The following is a 14,910-nucleotide window of genomic DNA, read 5'->3' on the forward strand; positions in this document are numbered from 1 at the left end:
AAAAAAGGAAGCGAAAATTCCTACTCAAAGCAAGTTTACTGATCCTTAGCTGGGGGGGGGGGAAGGTCAAACTCAGCTACTCTCTTAAGTCCTAATTGCTAGAATTGTTTTATTGTCTCCGCTCTTATTTTATTGCTGGAGTATGACTTTATAAGCCAACCTGCTTCTGACTTTGAACGAGAAAGGTGGGCAGGCAAAACAAAACAAAACCAACGAGCAAAAAGTTCCCGCGTCTCCCGGGCGAACTTTTGGGAAAGGAGGTGGGTGGTCCCTTTCAACCTCTTAGAGGAGGGGCGGGGCAGGAAAAAGAAAAGAAAGAAAGAAGAAAAGAAAAGAAAAGAAAACTGGGTGGAGGAGAAGGCGGGAGGCGGGGTGGAGGGGGGGCTACGTCTGGCCCTACTTGATTGGGCCGGAGGCGGGATCCTGCCTCCTTGCTCGCGTTGCGGGCAGAAGAGCCGCCCCGGCCGGCCCAGAGTTAAAGATTAAAAAAAAAGGCTCCGCGGGAAACGGGGAAGAGTTTGCCAATCGGCCGGAAGGCGTCTCTGAGCCGGCGATGTCCTGCTGGCCGGAGCATGTAAGCAGCTGACAGCGTCTTGGGAGTCAGGAGAGCCCCCCGAGGCGGGGAGGAACATCCAGCCGCCCCTCTCTGCCTGCCTGCCCGCTTGCTCTGCCTTTCCCCCACCACCACCACCGTTTTGCTCTTTCTCTTCTGCCCCGGCTGTGGGTAAGGGTGGGGGGGCCTTGCAGCCAAGCCATGGGGCTGCCCACGCTGGAGTTCAGCGATTCCTACTTGGACAGTCCGGATTTCAGGGAGAGGCTGAAATGTCACGAGGTGGAGCTGGAGAGGACCAACAAGTTCATTAAGGAGCTGATCAAGGACGGCAGCCTCCTCATCGGGGCGCTCCGGAGTGAGTAGAGAGGGCAAGGGCAGGGCGAAGCTTTGGGGCGGGGGGGGGGCGCCGACGCTGGAGTTGCTCAGGGGGAAAGGGCCGCTCTTTTGTTTCAATGGACCCGGCGGATAGCAAAACCCCACCCCTAAAAACAACCCCCCACACACACACACACACGCCGGGGGCGTGGAGTGAGCTTCACATTCCATTCCACGCGCGGAGGGTGAGCCCCGCGCGCGGGCGCGCGGCCGCGCAGTTTCGGGGTGCACACAGGCAAAGCCTTCCGCCCTCCGTGAGGAGCCGAAGCGGCTCCCGTTTGGATTTTGTAATTAATTCATTTGATTTGAAACTGATTTGATTCGAAATTGATTTGATTTGAAATGGAAAGATTCCATTTCTTTTCTCTGCTTTAAGTCCAAATTTCTTTCCCACCCACCCCTTCCCAATCCCATCCCCCTGTACACCCCCCCACTTGTGAGATTTCCTATTGCGCGTTTTTTTGTTGTTGTTTTTTGCAGACAGACATGTTGCAGGATGCTGGGCAGAGCAGCTTCTCCTCCTTCCCTCTGCCCCATCCCCCCCCACACTTATGCAGGTAGTTCTCGACTTACAAACGTTCGTTTAGTGACCGAAGTTAAAAGGGCGCTGAAAGAAAAACTGACTTTTCGCACTTAGAAGATTTGCTGGGTGATCTCCGATGAGGAACGGAGAAGTTCATCGGTTTTTTTGGAATAGTCTTTTTTGGTTACTTTTCACCAGTATTGAAATATGATTTCAAAGGATTCAAAGGAGTCTCTGATAAAAGAATCATGGGGGGAAAAATCCTGTATCAAATCAACTCATTTATTACAACCATCAGGTCAGAAAAGAGCAAGATAAAAACCTGCTGAATATGTATGTATGTATATGTGTGTGCTTATTTAGTTGTGCATATCAATCTACCAAAATGCAGGTAGTCCTTGACTTACAACAGTGACCATACAATGTTACAACAACACGGAAAAAAGTGACATATGACTACTTCTCACACTTAACCAGCATTGCAATATCCCCATGGTCACGTGATAAAAATTCAAAAACTGATGACTGGCTCGTATTTATGACGGTGACAATGTCCCCAGGGTCATGCGGTCCCCTTTTGCGACCTTCTGACAAGCAATGTCAATGGGGGAGCTAGAATCATTTAACAACCATGTTACTAACTTAACAACTGCAGTCTTACAGTGACAAGAAAGCTCAAAAAAAAAATGGAGCAAAACTCACTTAATGTCTGTTTCACTTAGCAGCAGAAATTTTAGGCAGAATTGTGGTCATAAGTCAAGGACTACCTGTACAACTGCTCCCCCTCGTAGGTGTTTACAATCGTAAGAAACTGTCTGTGGCTTTACTAGGAAGCTAAAACACATGGTAGGTGGTGTGTTCGGTTTATTTTATTTTTTCCGCCTATGAGGTAGGTTCAAAAAGGTACAAGCTGAAGATTAGTTGCTTTGATGCCTGAACTTTTGTGGGTGTATAACTAAATGGTGGAGGAGAAACACTAAAGAAAAGTTTCCAAGATGCGTAGTAAAATACAAAGGGAATACCTTTCTCACAAGGATTGCAAACAAATACTCGACCACAATGGAACTTAACATTTCTATTGCTAAGCAAGACAGTTGTGAAGCAAATTTTGCCTCATTGTACGACTTTTCTTGCCACCATTGTTGAGTGAATTAAGTTAGTAACACGGTTGTAAAGTGAATATGGATGCCACATAGACTTTGTTCAGAAAGCCGCAAAAAGTGATCACATGACCCTGGGACACTGCAACTGTCTGAGTATGAGCCAGTTGCCAAGTGGCTGAATTTTGATCACGTGACCATGGGGATGCTGCAGAGGTCGTAAGTATGAAAAACGGTCATAAGTCCCTTTTTTTGAGTGGCGTTGTAAATTCGAACAATCACGAAATGAAAGTTTGTAAGTCAAGGACTACCTGTACTAGAAATATTCTGGCACTTTCAATGTGCATTGCAACTCTCGCTATCCTAAATAATATGGCCACAAAATACATCGTGAGGTTAATTGAGTACAGTAATATTTTTGTAGGGCTCCAGATTCCCCACCCCCAGGGCATCCTGCAAAAGCAGCCAGAAATTAAGACTGCTAAAATGATGCTTCAGTTATCCGTTTTACCTGGAAGTGAGTGCTGGCAGCAGGTTCAGCTGGGGTTACATAGGACAGAGCGCATAGATGTTGTGTGGGCCTGTGCTCTCTGTATGCAAGAAATACATGTTTAGAAATGCATAATTACTCTAGGGAAGCAGACCTGGCTGTCTTCCCAGGATATTTATTTATCTCATTTAGGAACTTTTTTTTTTAATGCTACCCACTCCCTTAACAGCTCTGGGTGGCTTACATAAATGCAATAACAATGATCATGAAAGCTAAAGCGAAGCACAAACAATCGTAAAACACTTAAAAAGGAAAACAGTAAGCATGTTTTAGAGGGAAATACGTATAGATTTGGTCCCTTCCTAAGCTCTATAGAAGGGACGCGGTGGCTCAATGGCTAAGATGCTGAGCTTGTCGATTGAAAGGTCGGCAGTTCAATGGTTCGAATCCCTAGTGCTGCGTAACAGGGCGAGCTCCCATTTCTTGTCCCAGCTTCTGCCAATCTAGCAGATTGAAAGCACGTAAAAAATGCAAGTAGAAAAATAGGGACGACCTTTGGTGGGAAGGTAACAGCGTTCTGTGCGCCTTTGGCGTTTAGTCATGCCAGCCACATGACCATGGAGATGTCTTCGGACAGTGCTGTCCCTTCGGTTTTGAAACGGAGAGGAGCACTGCCCCCTAGAGTCGGGAATGACTAGCATATATGTGTGAAGGGAACCTTTACCTTTACCTTTAAGCTATATAGCCTGGCACCAGGAAAGTTAACATTTTAATGTCAGACACATGCATGACAAGCCTTAAAAATTGATTCCCTGAAATTCACAAAAAGGTGAGGCTGTGAATTGTTGCAACTGTGATTTAGGCCTAAGATGTGTATATTACAAATGATTTCTGTGTATACAGTTAGTTCTTGACTTATAACCGTTTGTTTAATGATCATTCAACATTACAATGGCACTGAAAAAAGTCACTTATGACCACTTCTCACACTTGTGACCGCTGCAGCATCCCCACAGTCCTATGATGAAACTTCAGGTGGTTTGGAACCAGCATGTATTTAATATGATGGTTGCGCATCCCAGCTTTCTGGAATAGTCATATACAATCTTCCTAAGGAGCTTTTCACAAGCAGTCAATTGGGGCGGGGGCGGGGGGCAGGAGAGATTTGCTTAACAATTGTATGATTCATTTAATTGCAGTGATTTGCTTTACAATCGTGGCAAAAGGTCATAAAATGGAGCCTGACTCACTCAATAACTGCCTTACTTAGCAATGGAAATTCTTGGCTCAAAGGATTACACGTCCATTGAATACTGTGTATTGCTATGATAGGTATAGGCACCACAATAAACTTATCAGGTAATTCACATAATTGATTATGTGCCATCAAGTCAGTGTCAACTCTTAGAGACAACTTTTTTCCAAAATAATCTGTTATCAATGTGGTCCTTCAGATCTCTCAGTGATGTGACCTTGTTGCAAAGGGTTCTCTGCCCAGTTTCTGGGTGGGTGTGGCCATGGTGGGCATGGCCTAGTTGACCTCCTGCACCATGGTGGGGGGGCGTTTTTGCCCTCCCCAGGTTCCAAGGCTTTCCTCGAGCCTCTGAGAAGGCAAAAACAGCCTCCCCAGGCTCCGGAGGCCCTCTGGAGGCCTTCCCGAACTTCCGGTAGGCCCGTTTTTTGTCCTCCCCAAGCCTCTGCACTCACCCTGCACTTACCTGCATCCAAAATGGGCCGCGTGGGGACTCCTAGAAGGGGCGGGGTGGGCGGGGCCAGCCAAGAGTGGGATTTGGACCTCCAGCAGCCCACCCCTGCCTTGTTGTAATTCTGTATGTCTGTGTTGGTTGTCCTCTTCTGTTTCCTTCCATCTTTTCCAGCATTATATTCTGAGAAAGAGTGTGTAAACCTGCAAGTTAGAAAGATAATTAGAGCTTGGTTATATGCGCCTCAAGTTAGAACTTTTGAGTTGATGTGTTCAGTTGATAATTATCTAGGTTAGGTTTTTTTCCCCCCCACCTTGTGGTAGTGCTACTGAAAGTCTTTTCTTCCAAACTAATGTTTTCATAGAGACGATATTTTCCAGTAGAACTGGGAGGATGTCTATGGAGATTCTCAGTCATCCAGGTCATGGTTGTTGTCCCAAAGGTGCTTTTTCAAGAGGCAACTGGACTTTCTGGTTTTTCTTTGAAGATGTTTCTCTTCTCATGCAAGAAGCTTCTTCAGCTCTGAGAAGCGAAAGTCTTCAAAGAAAAACCAGAAAGTCCAATTGTCTCTTGTAAAAGCATATTTGGGATAAAACTGGGAGGGTTTTCCTTTAAAACAGCTATCAACTTGGGAGGATTCATTCTTCTTTTAGACAACAGTAGACTAGTTAGTAGACTTCTCTGGCTGCTGCTGTCTCCCTTCCACAATTTTATTTACATTTTCTTTTAACCTATGCAATAAACTTCCTGTATTGTTTGTTTGATCCTTATCTAAAATATGCCCAGGAGACAGAAACCCTTAGTAGGAAAAGAAAAAAACAACATTGTTTTTCTTGTTGTTTGGTGTGAAGGGTAGAGGGACAAGAGCTTCATTTTATTGTATAGATCCTTATGGTCACCAAATGTTGTGTCAGCAGGCTAAAATAAGTATCTCTGTCTCCGCCATACACACAGTTAATAATTATTCACGTGTTTAAATTTGTGTGGAGCTCACAAATAATCCAGGAGCAAATGTGCTGTAAAACCTAGAATGACCACTAGCTGGCAGTAAAGAAATCCATACAACTAACTTTTTGCTGCCATCTAGTGTTTATCCAAATTCTGCAATCTAAATCTGGTATGCTGGTTGGGTTGCCTGGTCCTCATTTGCCATCTGGTGCTGCCTAAAAGAACAGAACTTGGTTGCCGAAAGTATTAAGGTTGTGGCATGTTTTAATTCAGCTTACTGAAAATTCATAGAGAATCGGCATGTTGTGAGGGATTTGTTAAGATAATTTTAAAACTTGGACCATTGAATTTTTTAAATCCTCATGCACAGTGACCATGTTCACAGGGCATGCTTTGCCCAGTGAAGTGCCCTTACTGGTGAGTCTGGAATAAAATAATCACATTAACAATCAAAGTCACCCTTATGGAAGTAAAGCTTCCTGGCTGGAGAATTCTGGGAGCTGAACTCCTCCAGGCTTAAAGCTGCCAAGGTTGGAGACCCCTGCTCTAGAAGGTGCCTAGGACCCTACGCTCCTTGGCCCCATACAGTATTTGTGACGCCATTTCTTCTTCATTGTAGCCAAAATTTGAAAGGTTGGTATGCTATGTTGCTAAACTTAGATCTGATTGTTTGTTGTGGGACTAAGGTTTTTTTAAATTTTAGATGGTTGATTTATGTGTTCTTATGATAGGAATTGGAATTTCTAAATAGTTGGAATTAATTAAAACCTGGATAAAGTGATACTTCATTAATTTAAATTTTAGATTTGTTAAGCACTTTGGACTCAGTTTTAAGAAAGCTTTGATACATGGAGGATTGCTAATATGGAACCTTGTCTCCAATTCTTTAAAGCAGCTATGTCTTTGCAGCTTTTCTTGTTCCTGGACTCATATAGAAGCACTGCACATCTCTAGGAAATTTAAACTCTCTGTTAGTTCATAGGATCAGGTAACCTTACTTGGGTGTCCCAGACACATAGCATTCATCTAGTTAAATCTTTGCATTGAGACTACAAAATCTGGTGCTGTAATAAGCTTATTTATCAAATTTGGGCTTTCTTCTAATTGTATCATCTGTCATTCTGATATCTCTATTTATAGGTATAGTTTTTTCATCAAAACAGTGCTTCAAAAAAAGTGATTTTTGGGTTATATTTTAATTGATTAGTTTGTATGAATGAAATTGTTGATCCGTCTCCTGAATTTGTAGGACCTTAGGAAAATATACCAATGTCCCCTTTTTAAAAAAAATCCTAGTTACATACAAAAACAGGATTCCTTGTTCGTTGTTACTTAGGTTAATATCAGAATTTATGATTGCAATGGATGGTCCCTAATTCCATCATTAGTATTAATGTCACATTTTGAGGAATATCATGAGAGGCATTTTAAGAAATAGGTTTTAAAATATTTTCTTAGTTTGGAGAAATTCATTAGGCATGGTTTTCTTTAAGAAAACATTCTTTACAGCTTCTGATATAATGACATAAAACAAAAGATTATGGTTTTATCAGACCTAAAAATATTTCAGAATGTTTCTGGAGGGTTGATTTTGACTGCTATAGCAAAGGCATCAAAGAATCTTCAGACAGTTTGAGAAATATTTTTATTGATATAAGCTTTCATGACTATAGTCTACTTCGCTATACAACCGATGGAATGGGTTATTATTCTATAAACATGTGAGATAAATGATTTTTTTAGGGTGACATAAATTTGATATTCTATTAAAAAATCTGGAAAACATGTTCGAAATAAACTTGACAATGTGCAGTGTGTGTGTGTGTGTGTGTGTGTGTGTGTGTGTGTGTGTGTGTGTATAAAAACTAGGGAACAATCTACCTTGTACTAAGCTAATGTTGAATATTATAAACCATTTATCCCCTGAGCAAGACGTCTGCTAAAAACCATTATCTTAATCTCACTTCTAATCTGAACAGCTTTAAGTGATGTAAAATTACACATGATTTCTCTACTGTATCTTTGCAGACAAATAGTCTGTCGAAGGAGGTTAGTTCAAAAACCGGTCACAAAGTGAGGTTTGTGACAAAACAAGAGGTTGTGATCTGTTTTTCCTTGCCTATATATATGTTTTCCAAATCTCTTAAATATGCTTAAGAGATTTAGAATGCCCTGTGGATTTGCCCAGCTCCCTGCTCCTTCCTTTCCCAGGCTAAAATTTGGGCTCTTCTTCTCGATGTTGATTGTGGTTGCACCAAATATAGTGATGGATTCCACTGTGTTTAAACTTTAGCTCACATCTAACACTTGCTATAGTTAAAAATACTCAGAAATCTAAGCTTAGAAAAAGCACATATTTCTCACGGTTCTGCAGAATTTGTTTACTTTGATAGGCCTTTGCTTGAAAGGAAGGAGGGGGGGAGATGGTTTCTTCTCCAGGCCTGAGAAATTCCACTGAATTTCAGCGGAAACTACCTTCTGGAGGGTTTTTGGCAGTAGCTCTGGTTTCTGTGTGGTAGACAAAATCCTTTCAAGTTCACATTGCGTGAACCACACTTTCCTCTTGTACTTTTAATGCTGTTGTTTTCTTTTGCTGATCAGTTTTGCACCCGAAATCCTTCAGAGTCGGTGTGCCAGCTGAGCTCCGGTTTAAAAAAAAACACAAATTGCAGGGTTGATGGTTGGAAACTTTGTAATTTGGAAATATTGATTTACCGGGCGTCCTTGACTTACGACTGGGACTGGAACTTTCATCGCTAAGGGAGATGATTGTTAAATGAGTTGTGCCCAATTTTTTGCAACGAGTGTTAAAGAGATCATCATGGTCATTAAGCAAATCTGGCTTCCTCCATTGATTTTGCTTGTTGGAAGTGTCTGGGAAACTTGCAAATACCAATCGTGTGACCCTGGGACCAGTGGTGAAATGTAAAATTTGTTACTACTGGTTCTGTGTGTGTGGCTCGGTGGTAGTGGGTAATGTGACTGGGTGGGCGTGACCAACTTTTTTTTTTTTACTTTTAAAAGCATTTTTTTCCTACAACCTCTTTGGCTGAAGAGGTTGTAGAAAAAATGCTTTTAAAAGCCTCTGACGATCCCAGCTGAGTTGCCTGATCATCAGAGGCTTTTTTTTTTACTTTTAAAAGCATTTTTTTTGGCTGAAGAAAAAATGCTTTTAAAAGCAAAAAAAAAAAAACCCACCTCTGATCGCACGGCTCAGCTGGGCATGGGGGTGGGGCAGGGATTTTTGCTACTGGTTCTCCAAACCACCTGTCGCCATCGCTACCGGATTGAGCGATCCGGTCCAAACTGGGAGCATTTCACTCCTGCCTGGGACTCTGCAATTCTTGTAAAAACATTTCTGAATTGTGATCAAGTGACTTCAGAGACACTGCAACAGTCATATTTGTGAGGTCATGTTTAAGTCATGTTTTTCAGCGCTATTGTAATTATGAACAATAATGAATGAATGGTTGTTGAGTACCACCTGTATCACCTTCTCCGGAATAATGTTGTGTGCACTGAGTTTTTAATTTGCATACTTTTCTCCTCTATTTGCCTCTACCCCAAATAACCTCAAGTAATCTTTATTCTATGCAGAAACATTGCAAGAGTATATGGTGTGTTCTTTTTATAATTCCCCTTCTCAGCTTAAGGAATAAATTGGGCAAAAGATTTCTTAAAATATTGCACCTTCATCAAGAATAAGGCACTTGAAAGTAAATAATTAAACTATGCAGAAAGTTAACTCATAATTCAAGTGCCATTTGGGAAAATGATAAGAGTCTTGTATTTTTCCAAGCTTCGTAAGCTCGTTCAGGATTTCAGAATAGTAAACTCTTTTCAGGAGCTGGCTTTCTGCTTTAGCAAATATTTGGTCAAATGTAATGTAAATAGAGTACTTTCTTTTAATAAAGTCTAGTATTCTAGAACTTGAACATATTTGGATGTTTGAAGTTAGCACGCTCAAAGTTAATAATATGCTCTTTTCTTTCATTGCAGTATTTTTTCTTAATTTGTTCATCTGTTTGGGGGACCCAGATTGTCGGGGGCAATAGGATGACTCTGTAAACTACTTAGAGAGGGCTGTAAAAGCACTATGAAGCACTATATAAATCTAAGTGCTATTGCTATTGCTATTTTGCAAGAGGGGCAAAACCTAGCAATAACAATAAGGCCTATATACCACTTTACAGTGCTTTACAGCCCTCTCTAAGCAGTTTACAGAGTCAGCATATTGCTCCCAACAATTTGGGTCCTCATTTTACCCACCTCAGAAGGATGGAAGGCTGAGTCAACCTTGAGCCTGGTGAGATTTGAACTGCCAAATTTGCAGGCAGCCTGTAGTCAGCAAAAGTATCATGCAGTACTGCACTCTAACCACTGTGTCACCAAGGCTCAACTTAGAAAGCTATCAGGTTTGGTAAGCAATCCTCTGCGAAGTTAGATGGTTCATGTAACTTCTAGGTCCATTTTCTGCTCTTCAGAAAATCAGAGCCAACTAAGGTGACAGTAGTGGCCTTTGTTGAAATGCTTGGACTCTGGAAAAGCCTAGCGATATTATTGCGAAGGCTAGTTTTAACCATGATTTGGATTGGAGGCTAAAACATGAAGAATGGTTGCAGGAATTGGGTATGTCTAGTCTAATGAAAAGAAGGACTGGGGTGACACAATAGCAGTGTTCTGATATCTAAGAGGCTGCCATAAAGAAGAGGGAGTCAAGCTATTCCTCAAAGCACCTGAAGGCAGAACAGAAGCAATGGTTGGAAACTAATCAAGGAGAAAAGCAACCTACAACCAAGGAGAAATTTCCTGACAGTTGGAGCAATCAATCAATAGAACAGCTTGCCTTCAGAAGTTGGTGCTCCATCACTGGAAGAAGGCTTTTAAGAAGAGATCGGGCAGCAGCCATTTGTCTGAAATGGCATAGAGTCCCCTGCTTGTGCAGGGGGTTGGGCTGGAAGACCTCCACGGTCCCTTCCAACTTTGTTATTCTGTATTAGTTATAGTGCAAAGCATAACTAGTATGAGGAAGGGATAGGACAAGTTGCATGGAATAAATGGAAAGTGCTACATTCATAAGCTGCCTGTTAGTTTTCAGCCTGTATAGTGTGCTATTAGAATGGAAGTGTTGGACTTGTGCTTGATGTACAAAAATAATGGTATGCAGATCCTCCAAGTAGTATTTCTCATCAACCCCTAGATAGTATGGTCAGTGGGGATGAATAACAGGAATTGCAAGCAAAGCAGTGTCTGATAGACCAGTTTCCTCACTCTGAGATAGAAAGGAGTCCCATTCAAAAGGATACTTGTTTGCAGCCTACAATATTGCATTTGTTTTACTGGATGCTCACTCAGGATGAATAAGACGTATTGCTTCAGTTCAGAAGAAAATAGTTTCATGAATTTTGTTCGTTTATTAAAGTGGTAAAAATGAGTCTGTGTTATCTGCTTGGGTTTTATTGACTGAAAATTGTTGTCTCCAACCGACAGTTTCTTTTCGCTGTTCAAAATTATTTTCTGCTTTATCAGTTCTTTGTGCCACGACTTTATTTTTGATCGCTTAAACCAAGGATAAAAACTTATTATTATTTATTTTGGGAAGATGTTCTGTTTTCTTTTTTTTGTCGAAGGACACCCTGCTGAGGCTGCTGGTAGCATAAAGACTTCCCAGCTTACAAAATAGTTGTGAAGTTTTGTAAAAGCTGTTTCCCAATAATCTTGTGAAAGTTCTTACTAGTTGGAGGTCAAGAATTGGTTTGTTTATTTTGATTTGTTTATCTCACATTTTCAATCACTTATGACTGGATAGGAAACTTCTGAAAATTATGAGGATTATATTGCAAACATTTAAAGGGCAAGAAGCAAATGATCAGATTTACAGTATAGACATATTTAAGTCTACAAAGAAAAGCCAATGTTTTTATTTGGACATAACGTTCAACTGTTGTATACAATTGTTACAGAAAATGGTCTAAAACCATATACATTTAAATCAAGGATATTCTGTAATTTAAAACATATAAACCATAGAGAAGTTGCGAAAACCTCTCATAAAATACCAGTGGTAATCTGTATTGTTACCAAGAACATAAATATAGAGGTATTCTTGAAGTCACCACAAGTCAAGTTCAATTTAAAAGATTTTATTGCTCTCCCCCCAAAAAATACAGATAGTCCTCAACTTAACAGTTTCGTTTAATGACTATTCAAAGTTACCACAGCACTGAAAAAAGTGACTTATGACCGTTTTTCACACTTATGACCATTGCAGCATCCCCAGGGTCATATGATCAAAATTCAAATGCTTGGCAACTGATTCATATTTATGGCGGTTGCTGTGTTCTGGGGTCATGTGATTACTTTTTGCAACCTTCTAACAAGCAAAGTCAATGGGGAAACCAGATTCACTTACCAACTGTGTTACTAACTTAATAACTGCAGTCATTCACTTAAAAACGGTGAAAAGTCATAAAATGCGGCAAAACTTATTTCACTTAGTAACCAAAATTTTGGGCCCAATCGTCGTACATTGAGGACTACCAATTAACTGTACTACAATGATATTGGCTATATTTCTAGTTGATATATGACTTGTATTGCAAAATTATTGGGTGAGCAAGCCAACAAAAAATACTTTGTGTTGTCTTAAGGAGAAACATAGGGGAAAAAATCCCCATTAAATTCTACAAGATCTACTCTTAAATTAGTGAAAGTAAATAAATAAAATTTATTTAAACAAAACTTCGTGAATGACTAGGCCTTAGAGAAAGCCACCATTATTTACATGCATTCCAGAGGTGGGTTTCAGCAGGCTCTGACCAGTTCTGGAGAACTGATAGTGGAAATTTTGAGTAGTTCAGAGAACCGGTAAATACCACCTCTGACTAGCCCCACCCCCATCTATTCTCTGCCTCCCAAGTCCCAGCTGATCGGGAGAAAATGGGGATTTTGCAGTAACCTTCCCCTGGAGTGGGGAGGGAATAGAGATTTTACAGTATCCTTCCCCTGCCTCACCCACCAAGCCACGCCCACCAAGCCATGCCATGCCCACTAAGCCACAACCACAGAATCAGTAGTAAAAAATTTTCGAAACCCACCACTGATGCATTCACAATTGTTTCACTGTCTGCACAAAATGATATACCCAGATTCTTTCATGAGAGGAAGAGGGGATGAAACAAATGTATTAACAGACGTCCAACCAGTGGTGAAATCCAGCAGGTTCTGACAGGTTCTGGAGAACCGGTAGCGGAAATTTTAAGCAGTTCGGAGAACTGGTAAATAGCACCTCTGGTTGGTCCCAGAGTGGGGAAGGAATGGAGATTTTGCAGTAACCTTCCCCTGCCACACCTACCAAGCCACACCATGCCCTCCAAACCACACCCACAGAACCGGTAGTAAAAAAAATTGGATTTCACCACTGTGTTCAACCATTTTTCAATCTCTGCTGTCGGTGGAACCAGCTTCAGGATCCAGAAATTTACCAAACAGAAAAAAGAACTTAACATTGCATCTGACTCACATTTTGTCATTCCCAAGCATACCAACTTCAAACTCTGGCTTATTAAGAAAGCGACAGGCCAGAAGTTCCAGTTCCGTTTTTCTCTCTGATGAATTCCTAAAGGGACTCCATGTAGCAGGATATGAAAAAGGAGGCTTTTCTCAGCAAAATAATGAAGGCTATGTCTATATTCCTCTCTGACCCATTGTAAACAATGCTTTAATATTTCCTCTATTCAGGAAGAGGAGAGGGATTGTATTTAATATATATATAGCTACTGATCTTTGATAAACTTAAGCTCTGGAAAACATCATGGTGGCCTCCAGATGTTTTAGATGACAATTCCCACAGTGCCTTGCCATTGGTTACGCAGGCTGAGGCTGATAGAAGCTGAGAACTAAAACATATGGAGGGCATCAAGTTGCCTGTTCCTAGGAGAAGCTAAATGACCTCAGTGGAATGGGTGAGTAGACATGAACAGGATTATGAAATTGTCTACTTTCTTCCTTTGTAAATTCAGAGATCAACTAGGTTTTGTGCCAATGAACTTTCACAGGCGGTTTATGTATTGTACAACTATGCTCTCTTAACATTTCAGAGTGATTAAAAAAGTTTTCAATATTCCTTAGTTCTTTCACGTTGAGTTTTTTTAAAAAAAACTCCTTTGGGGCTTTTTGAGGAAATCTGAGTATAAAGTTGAACTATTCCTCTTTGGTGGAATGTATGCGTTGCCCATGTTACCCTGACTTCGTAGGATTCTCAATAAGGAGTGGTTTTATTTAAATTATTTTTATTACTCTTAAATGCATTCTTGCCTTCTAGTTCAGCTCAGAACTTCTACCTTTTTTAACATTTTTTTTTAAAAAAATCCCCTCAAAAGTATCTTTAGAAGTTTCCATTTGTTTAGCTGTCTGTCTGTGTGTTCCATAAGTCACTGTCCGATCTAATGTATTGAACTGTGCATCTGCTTTTTATTCTACATCTGGGGGTCCCAATGACGGCTGAAAGTGTTTCACTTTCAACATGAGGTTACTGTCTGTCACTTCCTGTTTATATTTCTTGGAACCTTTAGGGTGATTAATATGAGGCATGGCATGTCTGTTTTGTCAATTTTAAATTTAGTAGGTGTCTGTTTCTGAGAGGTGATTTTACACCTCACTTTTTTTTCTTCTTCTCTCCCTTTCTTTCCAAAATAATACCCTGTTATTTACTCTAGTTGAAATAGTATTTAAAAAACGGCTATGCTAGGCAATGCAGGGATAGTTTTATACATATGAGCATAATCTAATAAATAAATCACCATCCTGTAGCAAGCAATTTAGTTTTCAGATTATAGAGTGAGTTTCTTCAAGGCAAAATTTACATGCAGATCAGGGTTGTGCATGTAATCTACTTATCTTCCCTACCGATTCGGAAGTGCACACGCCGCATGCGTCACGTGCTTGCAGGGATCCTCTGTGCATGCGCAAACCTTCACATGCGCAGAGGGTAAAAAACAGGTTACTTCCTGATTAAAACCAGGAAGTAACAATGATCAGGTAGGTGGGCGGAGACTTACACTGCCGTCGCTACCAGTTCTCTGAACCACTCACCGTCATCACTACCGGTTCGACTGAACCGGTCGGAACCGGTAGCATTTCACCCCTGATGCAGATGCTTGCTCTGTCTGTAGGAAGGGCTAATTGTTCTGCATATGATGCATTCCTAATTTAATGCA

General features: G+C 41.0%; 1 protein-coding gene across 1 annotated transcript in view; it reads left to right on the forward strand.

Moving 5' to 3' along the window:
- The first annotated feature begins 423 nt into the window (after positions 1–423).
- ARHGAP42 (Rho GTPase activating protein 42) overlaps positions 424–14,910 on the forward strand; it is a 199,297-nt gene continuing 184,810 nt past the window's right edge. The window contains exon 1 of the mRNA XM_058185229.1: positions 424–908. Within this exon, the coding sequence (XP_058041212.1) occupies positions 755–908 (154 nt within the window). The 5' untranslated portion in view covers positions 424–754. The remainder of the gene's footprint in view (positions 909–14,910) is intronic.

The sequence above is a fragment of the Ahaetulla prasina genome, chromosome 5 (genome assembly GCF_028640845.1).
Source record: "Ahaetulla prasina isolate Xishuangbanna chromosome 5, ASM2864084v1, whole genome shotgun sequence".
Classification (NCBI taxonomy): Eukaryota; Metazoa; Chordata; class Lepidosauria; order Squamata; family Colubridae; genus Ahaetulla; species Ahaetulla prasina.